General features: G+C 39.3%; 2 protein-coding genes across 5 annotated transcripts; one reads left to right on the top strand and one right to left on the bottom strand.

The window, feature by feature from the left end:
- The first annotated feature begins 44 nt into the window (after positions 1–44).
- Positions 45–11545, top strand: tmem87b (transmembrane protein 87B). Of its 2 annotated transcripts, none has more exons than XM_017309125.1 (19): positions 45–267; positions 1012–1072; positions 3890–3981; positions 4067–4201; positions 4296–4349; positions 5135–5282; positions 5395–5456; positions 5811–5994; positions 6284–6383; positions 6481–6574; positions 7077–7148; positions 8397–8505; positions 8682–8740; positions 8833–8936; positions 9018–9091; positions 9168–9238; positions 9388–9440; positions 9550–9580; positions 9790–11545. In XM_017309125.1, the coding sequence occupies exons 1-19, from the start codon at positions 118–120 to the stop codon at positions 9829–9831; spliced, it is 1695 nt and encodes a 564-aa protein (XP_017164614.1). In that variant the 5' UTR covers positions 45–117; the 3' UTR covers positions 9832–11545. The 2 variants fall into 2 exon arrangements, with proteins under 2 accessions (XP_017164614.1, XP_017164615.1); XM_017309126.1 differs by lacking the exon at positions 7077–7148 and adding an exon at positions 6749–6820.
- Positions 11546–13354: 1809 nt separating this feature from the next.
- fbln7 (fibulin 7) lies at positions 13355–27442 on the bottom strand. Of its 3 annotated transcripts, none has more exons than XM_008429928.1 (8): positions 27186–27442; positions 25051–25246; positions 20195–20371; positions 17645–17770; positions 17418–17555; positions 16887–17024; positions 16367–16505; positions 13355–15905 (listed from the first exon to the last, which is right to left on the bottom strand). In XM_008429928.1, the coding sequence occupies exons 1-8, from the start codon at positions 27261–27263 to the stop codon at positions 15533–15535; spliced, it is 1365 nt and encodes a 454-aa protein (XP_008428150.1). In that variant the 5' UTR covers positions 27264–27442; the 3' UTR covers positions 13355–15532. The 3 variants fall into 3 exon arrangements, with proteins under 3 accessions (XP_008428150.1, XP_008428151.1, XP_008428152.1); XM_008429929.1 differs by having other exon boundaries at positions 25051–25216; XM_008429930.1 differs by having other exon boundaries at positions 25051–25213.
- Between the last annotated feature and the right edge of the window lie 505 nt (positions 27443–27947).

Here is a 27947-nt window from a genome sequence, read left to right as displayed (position 1 = left end):
TTCCTACTGTCAAAAACATCTATTTGACTTGCTTTTGATTTCAGGTCACTCATCTCATTTGCGTGCTACGTTCAGGGCGCCTCATAGAGGTCAGTATCGGAAAAGCCATGAGCAAACATGGCAGTTGCTGTCAGGATGAGGACGTGGAGCTGCCCGACCCTGGGAGTCATTTATCCGTGGATGGTGTTTTTTGCAGTTTTACTCGGGACTGTAAATGAAACAGTCGGTTCACCAGAAACAGGGCTATGGAAAATTTCGGTTGTTAATGTAAGTATACATTTAAACAGTAGCCAACTGCAACACCTCAAGCTAACGCTAGCTGCATCAGGCTATAGATTTTAACTTGTAGCGAGCTTAGTGTGTGCTGGTGATGGAAGCCATTCATTTTGAGTGTCGATTTAACTTTATGCTATTATGAGTTACTCTTTTTTGCTTTACTAATAAAAATTTAAATAAAAAGCAGACCGTTTCCAGTTTTCTAGCATTAGCATTTAGCCTAATTGCTAGGAAACAATCTATGGGTAGCTAGCTCCAGTTAGCTCTAGCTGAACATAACTTGTTTAACCATTTATTGTCATGAACCCTAAAGTTATTCTTTCCCCCTTTTTTCCACGTATCTGTAATTGTTTGGGTTATAATATAACATTAAGCTTTTATTCTCTAAAAACTCTTCTAACATTTAAAGCTGATCCTTATCTTATTTCTTACCACAATTCCTGGAGTCTGCCCTTGGAAAACATCTTGATCAATAATTCAAGTAGAGATCTGAGAAGATCCAGTTTCTTCTACTTTAGTTGCAATATTAATTAAGCTCAAAGTCTAGACTAGGTGAACCATATGGACTACAGTGAAGTTTGCTGTTTACTTCCTGATCATCTCTTGTGCTTTGCAGCAAAGACGGAATTACAATTTGTTTTAAATTTAAATTAGCTTCACTTTCAATCCTAATTTAACCTCTGCCTCACTGCCCTCCAGTGCTTTTGCTCACATGCTTTATTTGCTTTCGTGCAGGGTTCAAAACCGATCATAATAAGGAAAGCCATGTTTACAGAGACAGATGTTGTTCTTAAAGGTAAGATCTGATATTGCACACACTGATGTTATTTTTAGTATGCCTGTCACAACAAGCAATAAATCAATTTATCACTTGATAAGTCAAAAATTACAGAAATCATTTCCATTTCCATGCTTTTTTGTGTCGTACACTTTATCTTTAAAATTACGCTGTCCTGTAATATTTTATTTTGTCGATACTACATAATACCTTTTATTCATTGTTTTGGTTGTTTTATTATGTATATTGAATATATAAAAAGTCTTCCAGTTCCATTGCTAAATGTTCTTTGGAAATTAAAGCTTGAGAGTTCTTGTTGCGCAACACCCCCCCCCCCCACCCCCCCTTCTCTCTCTCTCTCTCTACGTCCTCTTCTCAGAGGAGGGAGATGTGCTTCCAGCTCTCCATCTAACGGGTGAATTGAGTTTCCTAAATCTGATGGGATTTTACACTGTCCAGAACTGAAATAAACTGTTTAAGCTGGCATCGAGAAAGACTAGCCTGGTTTCTAACGACATCCCCCTCCAGATGTCCCACCCTTCTTCACCCTGTAAATTAGCCAGATTGAGCAACCTGCAATCAACTAGCTTCACAGAGCACACCTGTTAACATTCACTCTTTCTCTTTATTACAACTTGCACTTGTTACTGAACCAGGTTGGTTTTAGTGACTCGTGCGAGTCCCAAGGGTGTTGTTTTGGCTAAAAGCAACCTATAAAACATTTTCCACTTTTTCCTCCCAGAATCAAACTTCATAACTATTTTATGACCATCAAAGAACTTTAAGGTGACTCATTAATTGAATGTCCACAACATCTTTAAGATTTTCTTAATGCTAATTATTTTATTAGTAAGGCAATTTTGCAAGGGTCAATACAGCTGAATTCAGTAGCAGAAATAATAAAATAAGTAAAATCAATAATCTAGCCTATCTTTCCCTAATGCTGACACTGWGAACTAAAAAAGGGAAACTTTGAGAGAGACGGACGGAGTTTGGCATCTTGAACCCCAGAACTGGCCTGATGATGAAGAAGGTGTTGCAGCAGCAGGAGGCTCCCAGTACAGGAAGAGTACTGACTCAGAGCAGCAGGTCTCGGGCCTCAGGTTGACTTCCTCATGCGCGTAGCGGTCCTYAGCTTCTTGTCTTGCAGCTCTGTAGCTCCCTTCTCCTCGTCTCACGATCTTCCTGGTCCCACGGAAGGAACACACCAGTTCTTCCTCTTTGCCTTTGTTCTTTGCCTTTCTCTTTATCTTCATCTTTGCCTTGGTCTTTGTCTTTGGGGTCTGAACCCAGCTGATGAGAGAAGTGCAATTTGAAGCCACATGTTGCGGGGCTRACGGGTTGGTCCCCATGTGYAGAACAGTCTTCAGCTCTGTGGCCCCGGCTCTTCTTCAGCTGCAGAGTTCTTTGTCCATCTCCGTCTTGGCTCGAAGCTGCCTGAAGGATCCATCCAAAGTTTCCTCTGTTGCATCCACCTTATAAAGGGTTTATCCACCCTTTTGGTGTGTTTGCATTGGCCAGCTATGTTGCTGTGCCTGTCTCATTGGCTGACTACTTGGACAGATGATCTCATATCCATCACTTTGGAGAACTTATGACCTGATGTCTGTTCTAATGTCTCCGAGTTGCTCAACAGTCCACCTATGTCGGTTGCTTGCCCAACCTTTTCTTAGGAAAGTTAAAGTTTAGCAATAAGGCCTTGGTCACCTCTGCTCTCCCATCAGTTCCTCTTTTACACCTACCATCTACCTCCAACACAACATCAGTGACCTTTAATTACAGTTACACATTTTACACCATTTCCAGTTCAACGTCAAAATCGCATACAACCTTTTTTCTGGTTTAACATTCATTTATAATATTATAATAACAACTTATTAGTTACTCTTATTATAATCATAATGTGAGTTATTTCAGACAATTCTGAAAACCCCCCAATAATAATCAATTATTCTAATTATGTGATACCAAGTTACAGTTATTTGTTTTACCTTTAAGTACTTCCACAAGTGTAAGAGTAAGTTGTTTTAAATATTCTTATAATCAAACCAACATCAACCACTGGTTAAACCAACATTAATTATTTGCTTAATTATAAGTTATTATTATTAATGTAAGTATTTTACTCTGGGATTTATCCAATTACTCAAAATGTTTAGATTTTATTCTTTAAACCTTAAAGCTTTAAAATAAGGAATGGTCTGAACTATTTTTATACTCATGCAAGCTGGAAACTTCCTCTTTCTTCAGGAAACCTGCTCTTCCTGTTCCATGACTCTCTTTCTGCCTGACTATGATTTTTTTATGATTAAATAGAAAAAAGTAGAATTAAAGCTAAGTTTGCAGGACACAATAACAACAAACACAACCAGATTAATTTTATTACCGTCTGACTCTACTGTTGTCACCTGTGTAATTAATGTGTAATTAATTGTGTAATTAATTTTAAAGGTAACTTTATTTATTGTTACTATTAAACTAAAATCTCCAGCATGAGGAAGTGGGATGAGCTCGACTTTTCTCGACAGAGTGTACTTGCATTATTTTGCATTTATCATTGTATTAATTGAAAATAGTTTCAAAACAAGAATATTATCGTGTATCCCAACAATTCCTCTTCCAGCAAAAAATTGTTTTTGTGACCAGCCTATTTACTTAACCCTTGTAGTTTTAAAACTGTGTCTCTTTGTAAGAATGAAATTTGGTGCGTCTTATAGTTTCCACATCATGATGGGTTGAAAAATGTCCAAACAGCTGCATTTCTTTTCATCCTAACCTTAAACTACAATGTTGCCATATTTGTGTCCTCCATTAAAACGTATCTTCATTTCTCAGTTGTGTCTTTTAGCTGTCCCAAGCAGGTGAAATTCACAATCCACTGGCTTTTAAAATACCACCCCTGCTATAATGAATACAATAACATTGAAGTAAGTACAGTCAAGCCATCAGTTTCACTAGTTAATTTTTTATTTATTTATACCTTTACGATTAAATGTTTGGTTGTGATTCTAGGAGGTGTACGAACGGACGCAGCAGAGCCTAGGGGACAACCTGGACCCGAAGCCCAACGCACCGGGCGAGTACATAGAACACAAACACAGTGCAATTACGTGTAGCAGCGACATGCACGTCTTTCCTGGGCTCCGCGTAGGTTTGCTACGTTGGTTCTTCAGCATTAATTATCGACACATTTAACAGCTTGACATTTCTCATCACTCAGCCTCTTTTCTCTGTTTCTCAGAAAGCCAAGGCAGAACCACGGTCTGTTAGTCTATCAGACGGGAGTGAAGTACCAGTAAGAAAACTTACATGTTTTTCACTCCTTACTTTATATAAAGACATCAAAACTGAAGGTTTTATATTAAGAATCCCGACACAGTCTAAAAAACTGCAATGTTTCATTTCATATTATTCCAAATCTGGATCTGGATGGGAAAATGGTTTTCCACACTGTGTGAATATGTTCATTCACTGCAGAAAGACTAAATCTTACCAAGGATTTTTGGCTAGTTTCTAGTGCAAACATCTCAGTTCACTTTAAATAAGGCAAAAGTAACTTACAACTAACTTTCCTGCAAGATGTATGAGGTTTTAAGTCAATAATTCTTTAATATTGACAATTGATATTATTTCGCTTATAACAAAACATTTTCCCATGTTATAAGAGGAAAATAAATTGCCAGTGGAAATAATTTTTTTTTATCAATATGAAGGGATTATTTGTAAAAATTTGCTTGTAAGTTGGTGTTGTCTTATGTCAAGTGTACAAAGAATCTTCACTAGAAACTAGATCTGTAATAACAGATTTTGCGTTGTTTGCAGTGTTTGTATGTCCATCTGTCTGCCCATGGCTTTTGCATGTTCTGCTTTTAAAGAAATGTCAGCAGTGAATTTCACAATGGACATTTGAATTTATTATAAGTCAGAGAATGTACAGAAAAATGTTCAGGAACCTTGTAGATTATAATCAGTGCTAACAAATCAGAACAGTTACCTTTATCATCTGTGCTACTGTTGGTTCCTTGCAGTTAAATCTGTCCAAAGATTTATCACGTCTGTATTACTTATGAAACTCTGCAGGGAAAAAGTGACCCTAACTGGATTTCAGATGAGTACAATGCTGACGGCGCCAAAGAGAACGTCATAGCCACCACATGGAGGAACGGGCCTTACCTGCTGGTGGTTAAGGTCATTCCTGATATAAACGACCCTAGCTGGAATTTAAAAGGTGAGATGTTTCACCATAAAAGGCTGGTTTGGAAATCAGCCGTGGCTCCATATGTTCCTTAATGTCAGATTTCTATGGAGTTTATGTGATGCTTGGATGTTTGTGTTTCCAGTTAATGTGGTGATGAGAGGGAAACACGGCTACATTTCTATCACAGAGTGGCCGCTCATGATCGTAAGTACAAAACTCTAGGAGTCAGTTTTGCATCTTGTGCCACAGACACATTTTCATGTTCGTTTTAAGATTCTTTTTCATTCCCATTTGATGTGTTGCTGCAGATGTTAAGTCTGTCTCTTTATAACTACATTTGAATCTGTCAATTTAACAGTAGATCTCTGAGTTTTTGGATGTTAGAGTGAGGTGCAGCTTATAGATCTAAACCTAACTCTGTACTCTGAAGGGGAAGAAATCCAAGGAAAGCTCCGTCTCAAGACATTAGTGGAGAATGTCTTGAGAAATTTCCAATAAATGGAGAAAAACTGCTTCCATATGTGATGTGATGATCGACTAACGTCTTTCCGTTTGCAGTTCTACATGGTGATGTGCGGTGTGTACATCCTGTACGCCTTGCTGTGGTTCGTCTGGGCAGCCTGCTACTGGAAGGATCTGCTGAGGATCCAGTTCTGGATAGCTGGAGTCATTTTCCTCGGCATGCTGGAGAAGGCGCTCTTCTGCGCCGAATATGAGAACACCAACGTCGTCGGCTCTGCCTGTGAGTGTCTCCAGATGACCACACAAACTGTGTCTGACTTTATTTAAAACAATAAGCAGCGTCCTTCAAAAAATGTGCGAAATTCTTATAATCATTTTGATTTCCAAACAGCTAAATGTGTTTGTTTTTGTATATCCCCTTTCGTATACCCTGATTAATTCTTTTAGGAAACGATAAAGGAACAGAAATAAGGCATATTAACAAACCTTCACATGTTATAAAAATGGAAAATACACATTTAGAACCAAGAAGCAAATCTTGAAATGTCGATTTCTGTTTTTTTCTGCAGCTCCTGGCTTGTTGATCTTTGCAGAGTTGCTCTCCGCTCTCAAGAGGACTTTGGCACGACTTCTCGTCATCATCGTCAGTCTGGGATACGGCATCATAAAGTATCTCATGTCCTGTAACGCAGTCATAATTTTTTTTTTTGCTTCGTTTTTGAAATATTAAGCGTTTACCTTCATGTTTTTGTTGTGTTTCTTTCAGGCCGCGGCTCGGGACCGTGATGCACAGAGTCGTGGGACTCGGCATCCTCTACTTTGCATTTGCTAGCATTGAAGGTGTCTTGAGGATCACAGGGGTGAGTCGAGCTCTCGCCGTCTTTAATTGGGAATAATTTTTACGAAACAAAACTGGGGGGGAATCAAGCTTTTAATAGAAGCTGTTTCCAAATAAACCATTATTGATCATGCTCAGACTTCGGCGTGACATCACAATCTGTTTTTCTCAATATGTTTTGGGATTCGTACTGAAGGGTCGAGACAATGGCCCCGCTCTCATTACAGCCATTGTTCTGGCCGTGTTTGATTCCTGCGCCATCTGGTTCATATCCTTCCAGTAAACTCATCAGCTGCAACAATCAGCGGTTAATGAAACATGAAGTGCTCATGCTCTGAGCCAGTGGATTTTGGATGCTCTTCCTTTTGAGGATTGATGATTTGTTTCTTTTATTTCCATTTGGGTAAATAGTCATATGTTTTGGTTGCTGTGTTGCTTTTCTTATCTCCCATCCAATCTGAGGTTTTTTTTCCCCTCATCTTTCTCTTCTTTTTTGTGTGTCCTTTGCACTGATTCCCCTCCAGACAAAAGACTCTGACTTGGCCCTGTTGGCCAACATTCCCCTGGCTCTGCTTGATTCTTCTTTATGCTGGTGGATATCCTTTTGTGCTCCTGCAATCTTTCCCTGTGTGGTTCCCTTCTGCTCCTCAAGCCTTAAATGGGTGAATTGTAACATAATTTAAGTATGGTTTCTCGGTTATCCTGCATCTGAGAGGAAATAATTCATGTTAATCGTTGATTCTGTACATGCTTGTTTTGTTTTTTTCTGATAGTGATTCAGCTGTTCTCCTCTAATCCTTTCCTGTGTAATGACATTTTCCTGTATTTAGTCTGGCTTGTGTTGTACAAACTGCATTTGGATGAACTGTTGAGGATCTGAGTAACTTGTTTCACAATGAATCCTACTGTTGTTGATTGCACAGATCGTATTCAAGGTGTAACTTAAAGTTGCAACTTTAACTTAAAGTTACCCATTTTTCGAAAAAACAAACAACTTTCTAATCATAAGCTGACATACAGGCACTAAAATACATTTGTTAACTCACAACAAAGTTGTATTTATGACTCAGATGTAAAAGAAAAACATTATTTAATCACCTGTGAATTAAGTAACTTCAAGTAATATTTTATTTTGTATTTGACAAAAGCCACGTGTCAAAAATAGAAAAGTTTTTACAAAAGATTTGGAAAAAACTGTCAGTATTATGTCTGATTATGAAAGTATTTACTAAAGGTTGTACAATTCAATGTCTAAATATAAAGATCTAAATAATCTGGTACAGTGTTTTTGCTGGGGGTTAGAGTCCATAACTGCATCTGAATAAATAAAATCGATAAATATTGGAGACCCCATCTAAAAACATTTAGAACTGCCTATTTTAAAAGTTCAAACACCAAATATATGCCTAATATTGATTGACACGCACAGTGGAGGGCGCAGCCAATCAGTGCTGAATAGCGCTCTTTCATTGGCTGTTTTGAAAATGTTGACCAATAGCATGTCAAGTAGCATTGCAAGTATGTATTTCAGCCTCAAAGCTGCTTTTTCTTTTGAATATTTCAAATGTTCTGCATGCAACAATTTGTAAATTTTCGGAGAATAATTTTGAGTCACGTTTCATAGAAAAATCTCTGAATACCAAACTCTGAATGGGTCACGAGCCCTTGTAATAATTTATATATATATATATATATATATATATATATCTAAACATATCTCTACAAAATCAGACATTTCTCAGCACCCTGTAGAGTTCAAATGAATCTTTTTTTTTTTATTTTTTTTTTTTACTTTGGTTTCCATGTGATGCCAGTTGTTTGTTTCCCTTGACTACCACTGCCACATCTTTGTCAGCTTAGCCCAAACCATCAAGACTCTGAAGCTGAGGAGAAACCCTGTGAAGCTGTCGCTCTACAGGCACTTTACAAACACGCTAATATTCGCCGTCATTGGTAAGTGCCGCACCTGTCCTTATACAGCTGTAATAAAGCAAAGTTACCATGCCAACCAGGTTTGTATTCAGAAAAAAAACAACCTTTGAGTACATTTATTAAATAAAAAAACAAAAAACCTCAAATGAAAAAATCACACATTGCAGCAGTTTCTCACCGTCGCCTTTCCCTTTTAGCCTCTGTCATCTTTATGGCTTGGTCTGCTAAAAAGCTGCACTTAGCAGATTGCCAGTCTGTAAGCATACTTTGTTTCTTTTCCAGTTGTACCTCTGTAGCTTTTGCTCATTTTATTTAGTTCTGATTAAATCTCCACATTCTAATTCCTAGGACTGGATCGAGGTTTGGGTTGAAGACGCTTTCTGGAGATTCTTGTTCTCCTTCGTTCTCCTCGTCATAATGTTTTTATGGCGGCCGTCCGCAAACAACCAAAGGCAAGAAGCAGTTCAGGCAGGTTGTTAAACCACCCTTAACTAATTTATCCGCTCCATTAATTATTATTCCTTTGCCAACAGGTATGCGTTCTCGCCACTCATTGATGACTCCGAAGACGAGGACATTGAGGAGTTCATCGCGTCTTCAAACATCGGTACGGTTTTATCATAGCAGCTTTATCCGAAAGGCGTGTAAACATTTGTTGATAGATTTCTCTCCTAAAATTGTAGCTGACGGCATAAAGCTCAGATCAGCCAAGGCTGAGACAAACGGCATGGCGAAGCCTCCAGAAACAAACCCAGTGAGTCGCTTTATTCTGTCCTGACTTGTTTATTCAGCATCTTCCTTTAATGATAAATAGGAGCAAAGTTTAGAATAAAAGTCTTAGTGTGTGTTGCATCAGCAGGTGGCAGTATTTGCTCTGATTCTTTGTTTTTCTTACTTGCCCAGGATGAAGACTTGAAGTGGGTGGAGGACAACATTCCAAGCTCTCTTACTGATGTGTAAGCATCCTTAGACGTGCAGTGAATTATTCTCTTCTTTTTCTAGATTTGTTTTTAAATTTAAGGCGTATGTGATTGTAACAGCGTGCTTCTCATTTCATCCCTGCAGAGCCCTGCCAGTCCTGCTCGACTCTGATGAGGTATGGAAAACTTTTCATAAAGATTGAAACCACAACATGAGACGCACGACTACACTCACCCCAGTTACGATTACTATCTAATCTGCAGAAAATACGCATTTCTACTTGAGTTTTATCAGTTTGGGTTGTGAGCCTCAGATGACTGGTTTAAATAAATGCAATCAAAGAAAAACGAGTTATAAAAATTATTGCTGCATTTTATTTTCTAGGAAATCATGACGACAAAGTATGAAATGTCGAAGCTGGAGTGATGCAGAAAACCCCCAGCTGATGGAGAAACACAGCAGCTGCTCCTGACACTGAAGCAGTTTCCACCAGGAGTTTTCTAGTGGACAGTGGGTGGAGTGCCATTATTTCTTTCCTTTTTTTTTTCCAGGGCATCCTCTTAAGTAGCTGCTACCTCACAGAGTTGTGTAGGCAAAGCAGTTTTTGGGGGAAGCTGTTGCTACTTTCCATATTTTTCTTACCTTGTTTATCAGAAAGAAAAATTTCTTGTCTTTTTACAGACCAAAAGATTCACTTTTTCAGTTTTTTTTTTTTTTCATCAGTTTTGAGCTTTCCAAAGAGTGTTTCCTGTTATATATTTATTTCTGTTGTACACGATAAAGGGTATTTTACTGGAGTGGGCATCATGGATAAGCAGGATGATAGGATTTAACTCTTCAATGTCTGAAAGCCTTTTTTCCCCCCCCACAATAAGTATTTAAAAAATGATAAATGGAAGTTAATTTTACAGCCACAAGACAGATTTTAACTACACTATAGTCAATATTTAACATCAAATCAGGATTTTGGTTTATATTAAAACTTTCCGATGTTTGTAGAAGTCGGGGAAATCCGTAGTGCATAAATCAGGAACGTCCTGAGCAACCTGTTTTTACCAGATGTGAAAACGACTTTGTAAACTGCAACACGGTAATTTTCCATAGATCTTTTGCTCTTATGCACTTTCAGGATCAAAGCTGTGCCTACGTGTCCGTCTTTTATTCGTGAGGCCTCGTTTGGTGGGTTTCTGAGAACCAAGTATTTTTCTTGCGTCTTCAGACTGAAACGACCCAACATCCCGAGGGTTTAGTGAATGTGTGTGAGGGAAAGAAGAGAAATTAAGGATTTGTATACATTTAATTGTAGCTGGGTTGGTTGGGACGTGTAGAATTAGAGTTAATGTTTTGAAACTACTGTTTGGGTGGAAGCATGAGATGTGGAGCAATATGCTGTATGTCTGTTAAGTGATTTTTTTTTTCATAATTTATTTGTGTTTCAAGTGTACTTATGCGTTTATTGTTTGCGTTTTTCCCATGTTTACTGTAACGTGTGTTTACGGTGTGTGCTTCCATATGCTCTGCACTGTCCTAAAATATTTTACAGTCTGCAGGTTTATTTCTTGTCAATATTTGTGTTAATTACTGATAAAATTATTGCAGTCATGGAAACCTTAGTAACAAACACGCTGTCTCAGTCTTAATCTTTTTAACTTTCTTTTCAAAAGACCTGCCTGATTTTTATTTTTGTCTGCATGTAGTCTAAATCTAACAGCAGAGCTCATTATGTTCGACTTGGCGACGTCATCACGCATCATAAGTAATGTGGTCAGCACTAGCTGGCCTCTTGAAAGAGTTTATAATGTCTTCATTGCAATTTTGTTTTAATATATATTGGTTGGAAACCTGGAAATATTTGTGATGGCGAATTGTCTTGTTATTTAAAACTGCAGACACCTGCAGCTGACCTCGGATTATTTGTACAGGTGGGTTTTGGCTCAGTTCTGTTTTTTTTTTTTTCTTACTCTTTCGTGATTCCACAAGTGGGAAGTGTTTGGATAAGAAAACTCATCTTTTTTTTTTGTCGTTTTCCTTTCTGAAATCAACCTGAAGTATTGCAGTTCAACCCTGCAATATCCAGGGTTTCCTTTTTTTCCCCCAAGCTGTACAATGCACTCAATAAATATTTGAATTCAGCATTTTATCATTTGCGATTTCACTGGTTGTTTTACCGTACCATTTTAAAGAAATAGGAGAATTCAACTAAACAAGTTTAAATCAAAATGACAAAAATATTCACTGAAACATAAAAATAGAACCCTAAATAACCTATTATAGTTTATCAGAAAAATTATAACCATTACACTTTAAGGTAATGGTTATAATTTTGATAAGTTTCCATACTCTCAAAAGTGACTTGACAATCTTTTTTTTTTGTTTTTTATTAAGGCATTTGTTCCCTTTTTGCTGTGGACTTGTATTAACTATTAACAGAAACAAGATTTCAAATCTGTTGTGAATTTTCTCTTATGCATACAGGCTCAAATTTTAACCACCCACTAACATTTGATTTAACACTTTTTTTTTCTTTTTTTTTGCCATCAACACATTTCATTCACAATTCTGGCTCAGCTTCTTATGAGAGATTGTAAAGCTCACTTATATTGGCTGGTTTCTTGGTAGGAACCCAGCTTTTGAGATTTGTCCAAGGGTTGAGGTCGTGGCTTTTGGGAAAGCCTTTTGAGCTTAAGATTATCCCCCATTTTCTTTTCCAAAACCAGTTATAAGGTATGTTTGGGACCATTCTTCTGCTGGGACACCTAATTATGGCCAAGATTCAAACCGTCTTACTGAAACTGTAGCTCTCAAAAACTAAATAAGACGTTCAGGAACCACCAAGCAAAGATGCAGAAAGTGTAACGTGTTGCATGTTGCCATGACCAAGGTTATTAACAAATACTGGAAAGTCAGAATTTCCGAGTACCGACTACAACTGGAACGCACCATAACATCTGCAAGGTTTTTTTTGTTTTTTTAAAGCAAATAGTTTAAATCCACAAATACATGAGACCCCTTCTAAAAATAACTGGATATGTTAACTGTTCAAACACCAAATATTCCTTAATATGAATTAAATCGCATACTTGAAACCTTAGCGCGACCAGTGAAACTGGCAGCCAATCGCTGCCAAGAAAAATAAATGGCGCTTCAGGATTGGCTGCTTTGCACACATGCTATTAAGTGTTCACTCAATGGCAAGCTGCGTTTTCTTTCAAATATTTAGAAAGAAACAAACGGTGAATGTCCCAATCTAATGTGATGAAATGTAAAAAAAGATGAGTTTCAAATAATATTTTAATGTCCCACGAGGACCTCACTGCACTCTAGTTCTAAGTTTTTTGTTTTTTTTTTTCAAATAAAAACGTGAACTTAAGACTGAAACATAGCATTATGCATGCAAAAAATAAAAAACAAATCACAGCCACTGAGGCACGTAGTCATTTTAGGAGCAGAGTGTATCTTTGGGACACGTGTTTTGATTTTCTGAAAGCATGCGGCTCTCGGCCTCTTTTATTGCTACGTAAACCCCTGGATGGAGACACGCGAGGAGGACGACACGTGGTGAGCATTAGCCCATTTTCTCCCTCCCCGACAAAAGTACGCAGTGAGATATGTTTTTAAGATGTGACAGTTGGTGTTCCTTCTACTTATGTCAAATAAAAATACTGTGAGGGTCGTCTTTTCCCCTTCCAAGACATTTGGGAAATGCTTTGACTTGCATCGCCAAGGAGTTTTTCCTTCATGGGTTAGATTATTGAACACACATTCTTCTCTGGTCTTTCATCCTTTCATCAAGAAAACCTTTTGCAGCCATCCAGCCTTCATTTATCTTAGATTTGCGTTTCACTCATTAAAATTCACTCCCCAGTGGTAGCTGAATGAAACAAATACCGCCAAGAGGACATTTAATAGCCCACTGTCTAGCATCAAGAAAGGCTCTGTTAATTCATACTGAAACCTTGGACTGGCTTTATTGCAGTAATGTTGGAGTTATTCAAAATGACCAGAAAGTATGTCAGTAAATGCGCCAAATCCAACTGCACTGTGAATTTTTTTTTAAAGTATTTCTGCATAACATACAGAATATGACAGAGAGATAAATGCTGCAGCAGCTGCTGGCAAAACATGAACGCAAGCTTGTACAAAACGAAATCAAAATCACAAATATACAGTATATGATATGATTTGCACATAATATGTTACACTTCAAAATCCAGCAACAATATTTCCAATAAATTAGAGCCGCACAAGCACTAATGCCATGTCGGGATGTTTATGAGGCCCCTGCATGAGATCCTCTACCAGGGGACTTTAAAAAAAAAAATTAATTTGTTAAATGTTATCGAATTAAGCTTGTCAAACTGTCTTTGTTTGTTTAATGTGACAACTTAATGGATAAATTTAATTTGATTGCAACAAATTAACTCAAACTTTTTAAAGTTAGATCAGCTCTTTTTTTCCATTGTGTTCCCCTGAATCAAATGGCTGAATCTCTTCCTCAGCAGGCAGTAAGTTCATCCTGATGCTGATGACATCATTATTTGACTCAGGTGTGTTTTGAAGCAGAGGTGCATTTAAAAGCGGCAGCACAGCGGCGGCCCTCGAGACCTGGATTGGAGGACCGCTGTCATACAGACGTAATGCTTTTTCTGAACCACACTTCATAAACTACAGTGCTGTGAAAAAGTATTTTGCATTTGGCAAAACATAAAATGCAGTTTTTTCATTCATCAAAGGAAGAAAAAAAAAAAGCCATCCAAAACCAAGCTGGCCATGCGTGAAAAAGAAATTGTATCCCTGAACCTAATAACTAGCTGTGCCATTGTTGGGGATCAAAGGTTTGTGATGACTGGCAATGGGATTTTTCTTTGGCGGATTATTTTCTTCTTCAGCCACATTGCGGGGTTTTTCAGCATAAATTGCCCTTTTCAAACTCATCCCACCACATCTTTTTCTTGCTGCAGGTTGAGAGCAAAATTTATGGTTCAATTAATTGAACAAAGTCATGCAGGTCCTGCAGCAGCAGAGCAGCCCAGAACTGCTGCTCTGCTGCAGTTCTGGGCAGCAGAGCCCAGAACTCTGCTGCCCAGTTCTTCTTTTCCCGTCAACTCAGGTTGACGGGAAAAGACAAACCCGTCAACCTGTCAGCTTGACGGGTTTGTCTTTTCCAAAAAGCTGCTTTTGTTTCAAGCCAAATGTATCAGGACGCACAGCTATTAAAAAGTTTCAATTTTGCTTCAGCAGTGAACAAAATATTTTCATTAGAGGTGCACCGATTGCAGTTTTCTGGCCGATCACAATCCTTAGAAAGCCTTACCTGCTGTTTCTGATTTTGACTGCTATTGTTTCTGTTTATAAAGTAGCTAACTATAACAACAAAGCCCCTAACCTGGCAACGGTCTCTCTCACAGCAGAGCAACAGGGGACAGGACCTTTGCCGAGGTAGATAAGATTGGTGGATAAGATCTGTTTCTCATTTAAATATCAGCCGATCACCAATCTCCCAAAATTAAGGAAATCGGGGCCAATTTAAAAGTGTATCCCAAATTTTCGTAAATGTCTGGATGGTCATCAAAATGGACCATTTTAAGCAAATGTGAGTTGTCTTGTGCTCTTTTTTGATCCACAATAGTTTTGACTTTGGAACATCCCACAGGATGCATTGTTTTACCCAGCTAAGAGGCTAATGGCTAGTTTCCATTAGCCTCTTACTAGTGGATACTCTGAGTATCTATTGCTCTCCAAGTATAATTTAAAAGGTTCACTACGTTACATATTTTCTCCATTTGCGGATATTGGCTCTCATTACGGTTGCCGAGAGGAGCACCAATTCCTTAGACATGCTTTTACTGCGCATAGAGCTAGGCAGGTGGTGGTAGCTTTTTCCCCTTTAATAAATGAAAAGTTTATTTTAGAACTGCAATTTGTATCGACTCAAATTATCTTTTGAGCGCAAGGAGAAATTTATGCTTTTAAACAGTACTGTTTAAGACCCTGGCATCCTTCTTAAACCATACTGGATAGAAATCTGTGACGGTTTGCAACATTTTCTCTTTCCCCTCAGCGGCCTCTGTGCACTCTTCCTTGTTCCTGTACAGGCTTCAGTCTGAGCTCTTCACCTCCTCCAGGTTCAGAAACTGTACGGCGAAACCAGAACGTGGACCCTCGCCACGTGCTTGGCCTGAAAGCTGCGGTCGGCGTACTCTGACATCTCCACGTCCACGCTGACCTCCTGAGGCCCCCGGAGCTGCTGCACCAGAATCAGCTCACCGGTCTGTCGGTCTGAGCGCTGCATGACGAAAGTGCCTCTGGAGTTTCCCCCCGCTATGCCGAAGCGCAAGCTGTCTGGGCCGGTGCGGCCGGGGGGGGCTGCGGTCGCCATGCGGAACAGCGTGGCGGGGGTCTGCAGCGTGGAGGGCAGCGACAGGTAGTGGAAGGACACGGTCTTAGGAGCCAGATGGCAGGAGCGGCTGTCCATGGGGCAGGGGTTCCTCTCACACTGACTGCAGCACAAGAGACGAAATGTGTCCACTTATGGAAAAAACTTACATCATCTTGTTCTTTCAGTAGTAAAAAAAAAAAAAACATTTAGTGCGGATAGAAGACATAATGTACAGTTTTAACTAGGGGTGGGCATTTATTATATCGTTTTTCATTTACCATGATAAGTTTCTTATCATGATACCAATTTTGAGTTATTGTTGTCATGATAAATTCCAATTAGATGTTTGACTGATGTTCCCAACTGAGCTATGGGTCTCTGTGGCTTCTATTACAAATTAGATGAAAAACACTTGGTAAGATTTCATGTTTCTGCAGTAATGTTTTCTAACCTAACCCTTCCTGTCTTTTTGCTTGGTGTTTGTAACTCAACAGTATGTCATGCTTTATTATTCATTTACTTTGACTAAACAAAAACACACACGATAAAACGAACCATCCTCTCTGGGTCATGCCCACTTACAAAGGCGATGTCTTGACGTAGCTGATGTTGCCATGGGAACGGGGACACTCGGGGTTGACACAACGAAAGCCTTCCCCAGTGTTGATGCAAGATGTCCCTCTACTGCAGTTATGCTTCTGGCTCAAACACTCGTCCACATCTGGAAGAGACAACACAGCAGTGGCAAAAGACCGACTCCCTGATTCATGGTTACCACAGTGTGGACATTGGGGTGGAGGTGGAGTGCTGCACCCTATTTGGGTTTTTAAGTTTAGTCTCCGCTGAACGGCCCTGCGAAGGAAAAAGCGTGAGGTCATTTTTTCCCAGCTGTGAGGCACCATTACCTTCAGGGCTGAAATATGAAAGCCGGAGCGAGGCCTCAGGCAGACACCTTTGCGGAGAGCAGAAAATCTCTTCTCTTAAGGACTTCTTGTCTTACTAAAACACAGATATCACGCTCGGTGGACATGCATACCTCCACGGGTCTGCAGCCAAAGCCCCGTCAATGAGCCTTTGTCCTCGGCTCCACCCTGTCACTCACCTTCACAGCTCCGCCCATCCGGAAGTAACTTGTAACCGCTGGGACAGGAGCAGTGGTATGAGCCGGGGACGTTCACACACTCGTGGACGCACAGTTTCCCTGCTTGGTCCAACCGATACACTTCGCATTCATTGACGTCTGCAGAGAAACACCCGTTAGAGTGACTTTGATTCTTTTAAGCTAAATCCCTCCACTTTCACAATGTTACTCGAGACGTAAAAACATAAACAACTAAACTCTGACCTAAATGTGTGCTAATCAGCTTTTGGCCATTCAAGAGGATTATTTTGTTTGCCACAGGCCAGCTTCACACATTACTCTCCCTGTTGCAGCCAAAGGAGGAAAAAAAAAAATTCAGTCTTCAAGTGATATTTTTCTGCTGTAAAGTCTGCGCAACATCTGCTACTTGCAGCCGACCATGCAGCCACAGGGAGTTGCTCTGCGGCTGACCTCACATCCCTAAGGGAACGACTAGCCGAAGGAGAATTTCCCCACAGGGATTAATTAATTTAGCGCATAATTACAACTCACCCTGACAGATACTGTTGTCAGACGTGCCACTCATGTGGAAGCCTGCGTCACAGCTGCAGTGCTGGGCTTGGTTGACTTGGGCGCAACGAGGTCGCCGACTGAACGCCGGGTCGTTCATAACGCTCCACTCGGGCGGTGCTGCGTCAGGGAGGGGACACGGTTACAAAGCCGGATCGAATTTGCAGACGTGCAGCTGCAAACCAACCGAGCAACATCTGGTTACTGACCAGTCTGGGTCTGGTGCTGGCAGTGAGAGCCGCTCCAGTTCTGGGGGCAGGTGCATTTGTACTGGTCGACACCTTCCACACACGTACCTCCATTCTGGCAGGGGTTACTTGCACACTCGCTTATATCTGCAGATGAAAAAGAAATAAAACATTTAATTGAAAAAAAAAAAACACGAAAAAGCCTCCTTTTCACAGGCCCTCTGTAAAACGATACTGAAGATAGGAACCACCACTGCTTAAGACCCACAAGGATTAGGAATGTATTGAAAATGGATTAGTTGATTGATACATTTCATTCAGTGTTTTAATACCTCTGATTCGTTTGTCATAGACCACTACTTCTGCTGCTGAAATGCTGCAGGTTCCCTCCCCTGGGATGATTAAAGCCATATTCTAACATGCGACAACATTTATTCTTCTCATGCGACAACACTTATTCTTCTCACTGTTGTCTCTTTACAGAAAAAGTGGTCAAAAAGTACTTTTAAGTCATACATTTTTTTCCTCTTGCTGGCTCAGAACTGAGTAGATGGAGAAAATACAAAGCAGCTGGTACCCTTTAAACTATAAACCAAATGGCAAGCAGTACCTTTCATTTTTATTTGGCTTCTCCGGTGGTTACCACTGGTACCACTGGACTGTGTCATGAAAAGACAAACCGCACTTAGATATTTTTAAACTGCTTTTAGTATTCAGGTTTTTCACCCTCTGTCATTGCTTTTTTGGAGAATGAGCAAACCTGGGCCTCTTTTGCTGAGCAGGAATCCTTTACTGTGCAGAGTCAAGCCCCATCGTGTTGCTTTAGCCAGAAAAGTCAATAAATTCATGTCCATGTTCGACTGAGTGTGCTATTTTGAATATTTTTGGAAAGCTCGTCATCAGTTCAGGCTGAAATGACTATCGGTAGCATGCCTGGCATATTTCTGCACTATCAGACTCTGCTGGTTATAATGGTTGGCCCTAACCCCATCTATGGAGCGCTGACAAAGAACCGGAGAAACATGAGCAGCAGGCAGGGGAGCTGGTGGTTTATCTTACAGTAGCCCAGGCTCTGATGGTAATAAAGAAGAGAAACAGGGGAAGGCACCCCACAGTGGAATGTAGTACAGGTGTTATTCTGTGTTCAGAGACATTTAATCTCAATTTAACAAGTGCTTCATTCAGTTCACCAAAGAACTGCCGGCACTCTGAGGCTTTATCTCTTTTTCTCCCTTTTCTGTGAACAGCTGTTTGGTTTTTGAGCTTAAGTTTCTCTCAGCACCTTATAAATGAGTGAATTGTTACTTACAGATTTTGAAATTGGAGGCAAGATGCCATATAATCTTGAATTGGCACCACAAAACACTAGACTATAAAATAATTTATTTCAGGAGCTTTGGTAGACTTTAGTCGTATATTAGCTGGGTTTCCTCCAGTGTATTATAAGCCTGGCAGGCCACCAGGCTTTACTTGTGTCTCCACCAGGCTAAAAATGGTTTATTTATTTTTCTATGTTTGCATTTTAAAAAAATGTTTTTATGGTGGCTCACAGGTGTAAACAGCTTAACCAGCAGCAGACAGGTGCAAACACGTAGCATTTGCAGCATTTTGGTTATGATTGCAGCATTTTCTTTGTGACTTAATCATTTTATTTATGATTTTTTTTTCTGTGCTTGCATTTGTTTTGTTGATTGAAGGTTTTTGCCTCTATTTTCTGTTATTGCAGATTTTTTTCTTTGCATCACTTCTCTGTTGCATTTGTTTTTTACACATTTACACCTCATTTCGCCGTTTGCACCTGTCGGCCACGGTACTTTATAGCTGGTGTTCAGGTATTAATCTCCTAAACTTTCAATAACACTTAATTATCAACTGATATTTTCAAATTTCCTGTCAACTTTAAACATTTTTTAACTGAAAAACACGGCGAGCCGCTGGATGAATAGCGCCCATACCTCTGGATTTAGCAGGTTTTCTGGAGCAGGATTTCTCCCAGTGTATTATAAGCCTGGCGGGCCACCAGGCTTTACTTGTGCCCCCACAAGGCTAAGCATTGCTTATTTATTTACTTCTTTTTAAAATGTTTGCATTTTTTAAGGCTTTTGCAGTTGGTGTTCAGGTGTTAATCTTCCAATCTTTTAAAAACACATGATTATCAAGTGATATTTTCAAATTTCCTGTCAACTTTAAACATTTTTAAACTCAAAAACGTGACGGGCCGCTGGATGAACGACTGCCGAGCGCCCAAACTCCGGGCTCAGCAAGTTTTCTGAGGGAAACCTTGTGGAGGAAACCCGTTTTATAGTGGTCGCCACTATAAAACACCCAATGCCCCGGTCTCACTTTTAGCAAAAGCTAATTGCTTAATAAAAATAGAATTAGACTTAACATATTTTTATATTCTTCCATTTAGTAAAAAAAAAAAAAAAGATTTTCCTTCCACTTCACAACCTACTTTGTGTTAAGTCTGTCGCGTAAAAACACATTGACGTTTGCGGTTTTAGTTTGACAAAATGCGTAAAATAAATTATTTTTTTTACGGTTGTGATTTTCTCCATAACTGCTGCTCACCTTTACAAACGACACTGACACCAGACCACGTGCCGTTGTCCCGACAAACCCGCGTAGAAGAACCGACAAGCTGGTACCCCTGCGTACAAACGAAATGGACTTCGTGTCCGACGAAATGCTTCGAGCCGAACTTTGTTCCGTGAGCGGGGGCGTCCAGGGAGGGGCAGGTGGTCGGAGCTGTGGGGGGAAAGAAGGAGAGGAAGGAGGGTCACATGTGGAGTAAGCCTCCCAGCATCCTCTGGCATTCTTCGCCCGGGGATATACACGTGTCACTGGGCAGCGCGGAGCCTTCATGGGAAACAAATGTTCAAAAGCCTCATTTACAGTCAACCAGCGCAGGATCAGCCACTGTTATGGGTCAGTGAAGCCCTACAAGTCAGAATTTATTTCATTTATTATGCTTTAAAAGTTGAATAATAATCACATTATGTAAGACTGGTTACTGGAAAAAATATATTTTTCTCTTTAGTGAGACTTTCTATTCTTCCTCCAAGTTGTGCTGCAGTGTTTTTTTTCTTTTTTTTCCTTTTTTGTTATTTCAAAAAGAAAACTTAGCCAGCTGACTTTTCCCCAAATGTTGGTGTAGTCCAAACCATAGTTTTAGGTCAACAACAGGACAAGTTTATCCTGCTAAACCCTTCTCTGAACATGTTGTATGTTTATGTATCGGAACCAGAAACATAACATCTTATTACTGGTGAACTATTAATCCTGTTGTCAGAACACCCTTTACACTTCGTGTTTTTAGTGAAGAAGTGAAAACAACCTTAAAATGAGATCACTTTTATTTGTAGTTTGAGTAAATGTATTTACAGGAAAACCAAAAAAATTATAGGAGATATGTTTAATTTTTAGAAAACCATCTGTGCTGCCTTTATTGGCTAGCATATTCTTGTGAAATAAATTGAATAATTTTTATTTATTCTTTTCTGAGTTGATCAAAGTGTTGAGGAATTTTGAACTAGTAACCCTAATCTGGTTCACTGAAGCCTAAATATCATATAAAGCAGATTTTGTAGCCACTCTTTAAAACAGGAAAATACCTCAGATCATACCATTTAAGTAAGGCAGACGTATATTGATCTCAGTAAGTTGGAAACAAACAAATAAATTTAAAACTCAAGTAAAAAGTACCCATATCTGCAGTCGTAGCAATAATTAATTTGGGTTAATAATAATGTTCTCCATAACCCCCACTAAAACATTTTTGTGGTCCCTACAACAACTCAATGTTATCTACATGCTAAGGCAAACCGGAATACTGACATTACTGTCCTACCATCACAAAAGAAAACATACAGTTTGAAAACTCTACTGGGAATTTCACTGGTAGTACATGTTTCAGTCAGATGACATTGAGATTGAGTTTTTCATGAATATGTTTTCCTTAAAGCCCCGCATGCCCACTGTTTTGTAAGGTGGAGGATGTGTGATGCTGTGGGCCTCAGAAGCCTTGCTATAGTGCAAAGCATCATGATGTATTCGAAACAAAATTCCATTTACACTTCAAATATTGGAGTATGGTGCTGGAAAACTGAAATTGCCAAATCTACACAGAAGTGGTTCATCAGGCACAAAATTTAATATAAAAAAAATAGTGGAGTTAAAACTCCTAATTCTGTACAGTCTAGAGAGATCTTTTTAAGGAAGAAAGTTAAAACATTTCCATCTCTGGTGTGCTCCAACCTTTTGAAATAGTTGGAGCACACACAGTGTTGTCCTGCGGCCAAAAGAGCTTTTCACAAAACATTAGCGGGGATAAGATTTATTTCAAGGCTTTCAACTAGAGCTGTGCCAATCAGGTTTTTTCCTGTCGATACTGATACCGATCACCCATGAGGGCTGATCACCGATACTGATCACATAATTATTATTATTATTTTTTTATCATAAACACTACCGGTTACATTATGTGGAAAAAGGAACCATGAATTCACCTTAATTTAGACAAAAACTTAATAACTTTTTCCAAGAAGAAAACTAAACAAAACAGGCATTCTGCAAMTTGTACTGCTATCGGTAATACTATCTTTAACAGACTGATAACATATGAATAATGCAAAGAGCCAAAATAAAACCTCTCAACATTGCCAAAAAAATGTAAGTATAAAACTTAGCATTCAAAGGCAAATACAGGTTCCATTACAATAAACAATCCTGAGTTACTGAATGAAAACTTCCTGATATCATGGCGGCTAGCTGATTACTGCTAGTTCTGAGTGGCTGTTTCTGACTGAGCGGAGTAATTATGCAGAGCAGGGAAAGTATTTTTTTAGAGATTATCTGTCTCATGTTAGGACAGCGAAAGTTTTAATACTTATGTAAAATGTATTGTTTTTAGGTTAGATGCTGCAGCTTTAAACAGAGGTTCGGTGTGAGAGTCACTACCAGGTGGAGCAGAAGCGGCGCTCCGTCTGCGAAATATTACTACCTGTAGCGCGTAGCAGCGGTTCAACAGCAAGAGCAGAACCAGCGTCTTACATCGCAGCTCAAAGACTTAAATAATTTTGCGGGTTATTTGTTTAGCTTTCTGACCGTCATGCTAATCCGGGTGAGTGTTTGTAGATGTGCGCTGCTTTACCTGCTATCTGATCCTCCGCATGTCTTTTTTACTGCAGTGAGCCTCGATGTAGCCAAACTCCGTCAGGTATGGCATTGTTTTTATGTCGTATTAGCTTTGTGGTGTTGATGTATTTTGACGTGCTTCAATTTTCCGTCGCAACACGCAGACTTCCCCATTCACTCAGTGCGTTATAGTTCCACATCGCTTAGGATTTGTTGCTGCGCGTTTGCGCAGTGTGAAGGAAAGAGACGACCAGCTGCACAGGCAGGCTGCGAAATGAGATGCAGGTGATCGGTATCGGCAACAAGAGCCAATGATCACCGATCACCGATCATGCACTTTTTCACGAAAATTGGCCCGATTATGATCAGTGACCGATCGATCGGCACACCTCTACTTTCAACTTTACTTATCTTTAGCAGAGTAGCTAAAAATACTCAGCTACAAAATTCTTCAACTGTTATGAAAAACATTTAAGGATTTCAAAGTAGAAACATATTCACTACATTACTCCTAATGCAGGTGAAATAATAATATTATTCATTTATCCAACTTCAATATCTAAAATACCGAGGTCGTTCCTGAGTCCAATATGTTCCGTGGGGAAATAAAGCTGGGTTGTGAATGTATAAATGCAAAAATATGATTTTTGCGGGTTTCTGTCAGTCTTTATCGAGGTCTTACTGCTCTCTATAAAATACCAGCGTCTTTTTGCCTTGTGCAGCACTCTTCAGAGAGTTATGAGCTGGAGGGTCCATCACGAACAAATTTGTCCCGGAGTCTGCCGCCAAGCAACACAATTCCACAAATCCACTTCCCCTGTCAAGTACCAAGCTCTGCAACTGAGAAAGTCTTGAACTGCAGGATGACTCCATTATACAACAGCACAGAAAGCTTCATCTGGCTTCTGTTGTCACTCACTGAGTGAAACCTCGTTTGAAGATCAAATTCAACTTGCAAGTTTTTCCAAAACATTGCAAACCCGATACTTTGGAGTATTCGGTTTTCTGCCACTTGACCGTCCTTCTCTGAAAACCTCAGACAGAGCACACATCCAGGAACTGGGATGTATCACACCCCTCAAACTTTTTTTTAACTTTTTGGTCACGTTAAAACTACAAAGACAGATTTTAGTTGTAATAATCTAAGAAATGTGATGTCCATTTGTATAGCTAATTTTTTTTTGTTGATACAATTACAGCTACAATTTTAACACAATTTCCTTCAAGCATCCCACATAGCATGATTCTGGCATGTTTCCCCATAATTGTTCAGGCTGATATGCTATACTTAATCCGACTCTTCGTATGCAGGTAAAATGTTTTAATTGTGATCTTATTTTGCAAAAGCAACTTCTTCCATGAGAAGTGGCTTTCTTCTCATCACTCTTCCTTGAATTCAGGTCAGATTTGTGAACTTTCCTACATGACCGTCAATCTTTGCAGCTCCTTCAGAGTTGCTATGGGCCTCTTGGCTGCTTTTCTCATTAATACTATCCTGAGCATTTCTGCAGTATCTCCTGTTGGTCTCTCACATAAGAACCCAATCATATACATTAAAGTGTATATGATTGTGGTCATAAAATGACAAATTGTCAAACTTTTCAAATGAATTTTTAGTTTCGAAGGCACAGCACGAAACTTTGTTTTGCACTCACTGCATTGTAAATGACCTGATTATTGGAACTGTTATGAATAGTTGGATGTTTTGGATGCTTTTCTACCACATTGTTTCAAAATCCATTGAGAATATGTCTTAAAATAAAATACTGAATATAATGTAGAATATATGAGTCAAACTGAAGGCTCGGGGGCCAAATCTGGCTCGTCATAGCTTTTTATATGGCCCTCTGCACCCTACAGGCACACATAAAATGAACCTTCAAAAACCAGAAATTTTATCAATCAAATCAGTGTTTATCTGTATCCTGCCAAATTATGTCAATGTGAAAAAATGTGTTGGCCCAGGGGCCAGGACCTCCGCTCATGAATACTTCTTAAAATTATTTAATTTTAAGAGGACATTCATGATCTTGATATGGATCCAAAATGAAAATAAGTTTGGCACCCGTGTTGCAGAAAAATAAAACGGTGGATTCAGCAAGCGTACCAAGAAGTCAAGGTTGTGTTTTTTGCTCTTTTATGCAAATCATGCCACATCATATAGCATAAATAACAATTCAGTCTAATCGAGGACATTTGAATAAACTGAATAAAATCATCTTTTTTCTTGAAGTTATTGTCAACAGAGGAACCTCTAACAATAATCCAGATGATGATCAGTTTTTACTCACCAGCTGACTGATCAGCTTGAGGTAACTTGGAGACGGAGTTCTGAAGCGACGCCAGCTTTGACTTCATGATCCGGAGACCTTCTGTGAACCGGATCTCCTGGCCTTTCAAGAACTTCTCCATCTGACGCAGCACTCCCACCACCTGGTGCTTATCCATGCAGGACTGCTGGTAAAACGCGACGGGCCGTGAGCCGAGCTAGCAGTAAAAAGGAGTCTTGGCAGGAAAGAAATGTCTTTGAATGCAACGGGGGCATGAGGGTAGAGGTTACCTCAGTTTAATGGTGGCAAAACATGAGTGGTGAATAAACAGCGTCATCCAGATGTGAGGGATGATGTAATGTGTAATAAAAATATGTCAGCATGGAACAGAGTTCCCATGGTTACAAACTGTTTTCCGTGTAATTAGAACCATATTAATGACATATTTTTGTTGTGGTTAATGGTTCAATTTTAGACCCCACAGCTGAACCACCTCGGTTTCTGACTCCCCTCACCTCCTTTCGCTTCCACTAGTACATCCCCAGTGGCAGACACAGCTGGACTAAAGATGTCTGGCAGATGTCAGGGGAAACTAAGTCCAAAATGTTGTTTCTCTGCATTTTTTTTTTTTTTTAGCATAACCACAGGTAAAAGGTACATGTTCATTTGGTTAATCCAGTGCAAAAATAGCACGGGTGCCACAGTCGCTTTGGAGAGAAAAAATGCCATTACAGAATTCCTCAAAGAAAGTGCCTTTAATCCTTTCAGTAGGGTTGTTAATCACAAGCTCACTGGGACAATTTCCCCTTGCAGCATACCTTAAATTCCTCTGCTAGCATATGGAAGGCTTTGTACAATTGCAATTAGTCTCAGTACATTAGAAGTGCAGCTCAGAGTCTGGCATGTGCTTATTTTACCTGCTCCAGGCGAAGGGGAAATGCCACCAGCTGACAAGACATGGGAAGATTCACATCCAGATGTAACTTTTTCTGTTTTTTTTTTCTTTTCAAACAGTATGAAGTAGTTTCCCAATAGTGAAAACTGTAAAATATGATCACAGAAGTGACACAGCCTATGTGCCCTACAGCAGCTGATGCAAAGAGGAAAAGTAAATGATCAAGACAACTAAGATATGAGAATAAATTGTGAAATATATTTAACAATAAATACAGTGACTTCCACAAAACAAAGTGCAGTGAGAGTTATCAGGATTGTACATTGTAGACCAAAACAAAGCTGGGCAAAATTGTGAAGTGGAAGAGCAACAATAAATGGTTTTCCAAATAAAATTCTGAAAAGTGTGACGTTTATTTGTGTTCAGACCTTCTAAATAAGAACCACTTCAACCAAGTGCCTCCAGGAAGTCATCCTTAATAACAGAGTCCATCTGTGAATAAATCAATTCATGCATCTATTTTTTGGGCTGTTGTCTATCTCCAGTTGTCATGGAATGAGAGGCGCATTGAACCTGCAGAGCTCCAGGCTTCACAGTGTACGTAATTTATTCTCAATATCAGTAAAATTGTTCAGTAAACATAGTCTGTCAGAGAACAACAGTGAACATCATAAAAATCTAGGTTTTATGGTTCTAGAAAGTAAACTCACATTTTCTCAAACACACCATCCCACTGGTGAAACATGGCGATGGTAGCATCATGCTGTGGGTTTCTACAGCAAGGGCAGGGAAATTGACTGGAGTAGGTAGATGAGAAGAAATACAGGGTAATCCTAGGTGAAGGCTGGGGTTGAGTTTTGTCTTTTAGCAGAACAAAGACCCCAAACATTCAGCCTGAGCGACAGTGGAGGAGTTATAATCTCAATCTATTCATGTCTTTTAAAGGGCACAAATATATTCATGCCAAAGGATTTGCAGGATTCATAACAAAAGGTGCAGGACTGGAGAGATTAACAGAAGAATGTGCCACACTTTTCGAATTATTATTTGTGGAAAAGGGAAGAAAACGTCTCATTTTCTTGCCACTTTATAAGTAGCCTATGTTACACTGGTTTATGATAAAAAATGCATGTGGAAGAGAGTTCAAAAAGTGTGATTTTGTAAGGTGGTGTATTATATCAGAGATTGTTGACAGACATGCATTGTTTCAATACTGTTTATCCAGATTCTTCAGACATAAAGCTGACTAAATTTCTCCTACCTGAAGAGCTGAGTGGCCGCAGTGAACAGCTGTCAAGCACAGCAAAACCAAACACCTGCTTCGGAGAGACAAAGCCATTTCTGAAACACCCGCCGTCCAGTTGATATCCCTTTAAATGTTTGTCAGACTAACGTTTTTTTTTTTATTGTGCTCGAACAAATCCCCATAAAACAAAGTCGGAAGGTCCGGTCTTGTCTGATGCGATGCTCATCAGGTACCCGAAACAGAGATGCGCTTTTCTCTCCGCCTGAACTCTTGGAAAGTTTAACCCAGCCTCTCTGAGCTCTACGGGAAACATTGGTTTGCTGCGGCTAGAATCCCTCCCACTTTCTCATTCTTACATTTCTTTAACACCGTCAGGAAAAATAGTTTCATTAAATAAAGCTACAGTAAATAAAAATAGAAGTGGATATGACAATGAGTGGAACTGAAGAACAGGAGTTTTTTTTATTTTATTTTGCAGAGTGAATGACTCGAATAACTTTCTACATATAAAATACCTTAAATACCGAATTATATTCAGTTAAGCATTAAAATCCCGCATGAATATCAGTGTGTTGAATCTCTGCATAAGCAATTTTCTTTTTAATCTCAAGGTTTTTGTGACACCTGCTGGTCAATTTTGGTATTGCAAGACATAATGTGTGGCACATGGAAACTAGCCACTTAAATGTGGAATGAAACATATACTTGCTGAAATACTTGTAGGAATTAATAATAATAATAATAATAATAATAATAATAATAATAATAATAATAATA

This window comes from Poecilia reticulata, linkage group LG15 (assembly GCF_000633615.1).
Source record: "Poecilia reticulata strain Guanapo linkage group LG15, Guppy_female_1.0+MT, whole genome shotgun sequence".
In the NCBI taxonomy this organism is placed as follows: domain Eukaryota; kingdom Metazoa; phylum Chordata; class Actinopteri; order Cyprinodontiformes; family Poeciliidae; genus Poecilia; species Poecilia reticulata.
Note: the sequence above shows the minus strand (reverse complement) of the source record. Positions and strands in the feature narration are given on the sequence as shown.

Coding starts and splice junctions, on each gene's coding strand:
- fbln7 (XM_008429928.1), bottom strand. CDS start 27,263: ATGGCTTTGTCTCTCCGAAGCAGGTGTTTGGTTTTGCTGTGCTTGACA. Junction 20,372..25,050: donor TCAAGCTGATCAGTCAGCTG/GTGAGTAAAAAC, acceptor TTCCCCCCACAG/CTCCGACCACCTGCCCCTCC. Junction 17,771..20,194: donor TGTCAGTGTCGTTTGTAAAG/GTGAGCAGCAGT, acceptor TTTCATCTGCAG/ATATAAGCGAGTGTGCAAGT.
- tmem87b (XM_017309125.1), top strand. CDS start 118: ATGGCAGTTGCTGTCAGGATGAGGACGTGGAGCTGCCCGACCCTGGGA. Junction 3,982..4,066: donor ATGAATACAATAACATTGAA/GTAAGTACAGTC, acceptor TTGTGATTCTAG/GAGGTGTACGAACGGACGCA. Junction 9,441..9,549: donor CCAAGCTCTCTTACTGATGT/GTAAGCATCCTT, acceptor TCATCCCTGCAG/AGCCCTGCCAGTCCTGCTCG.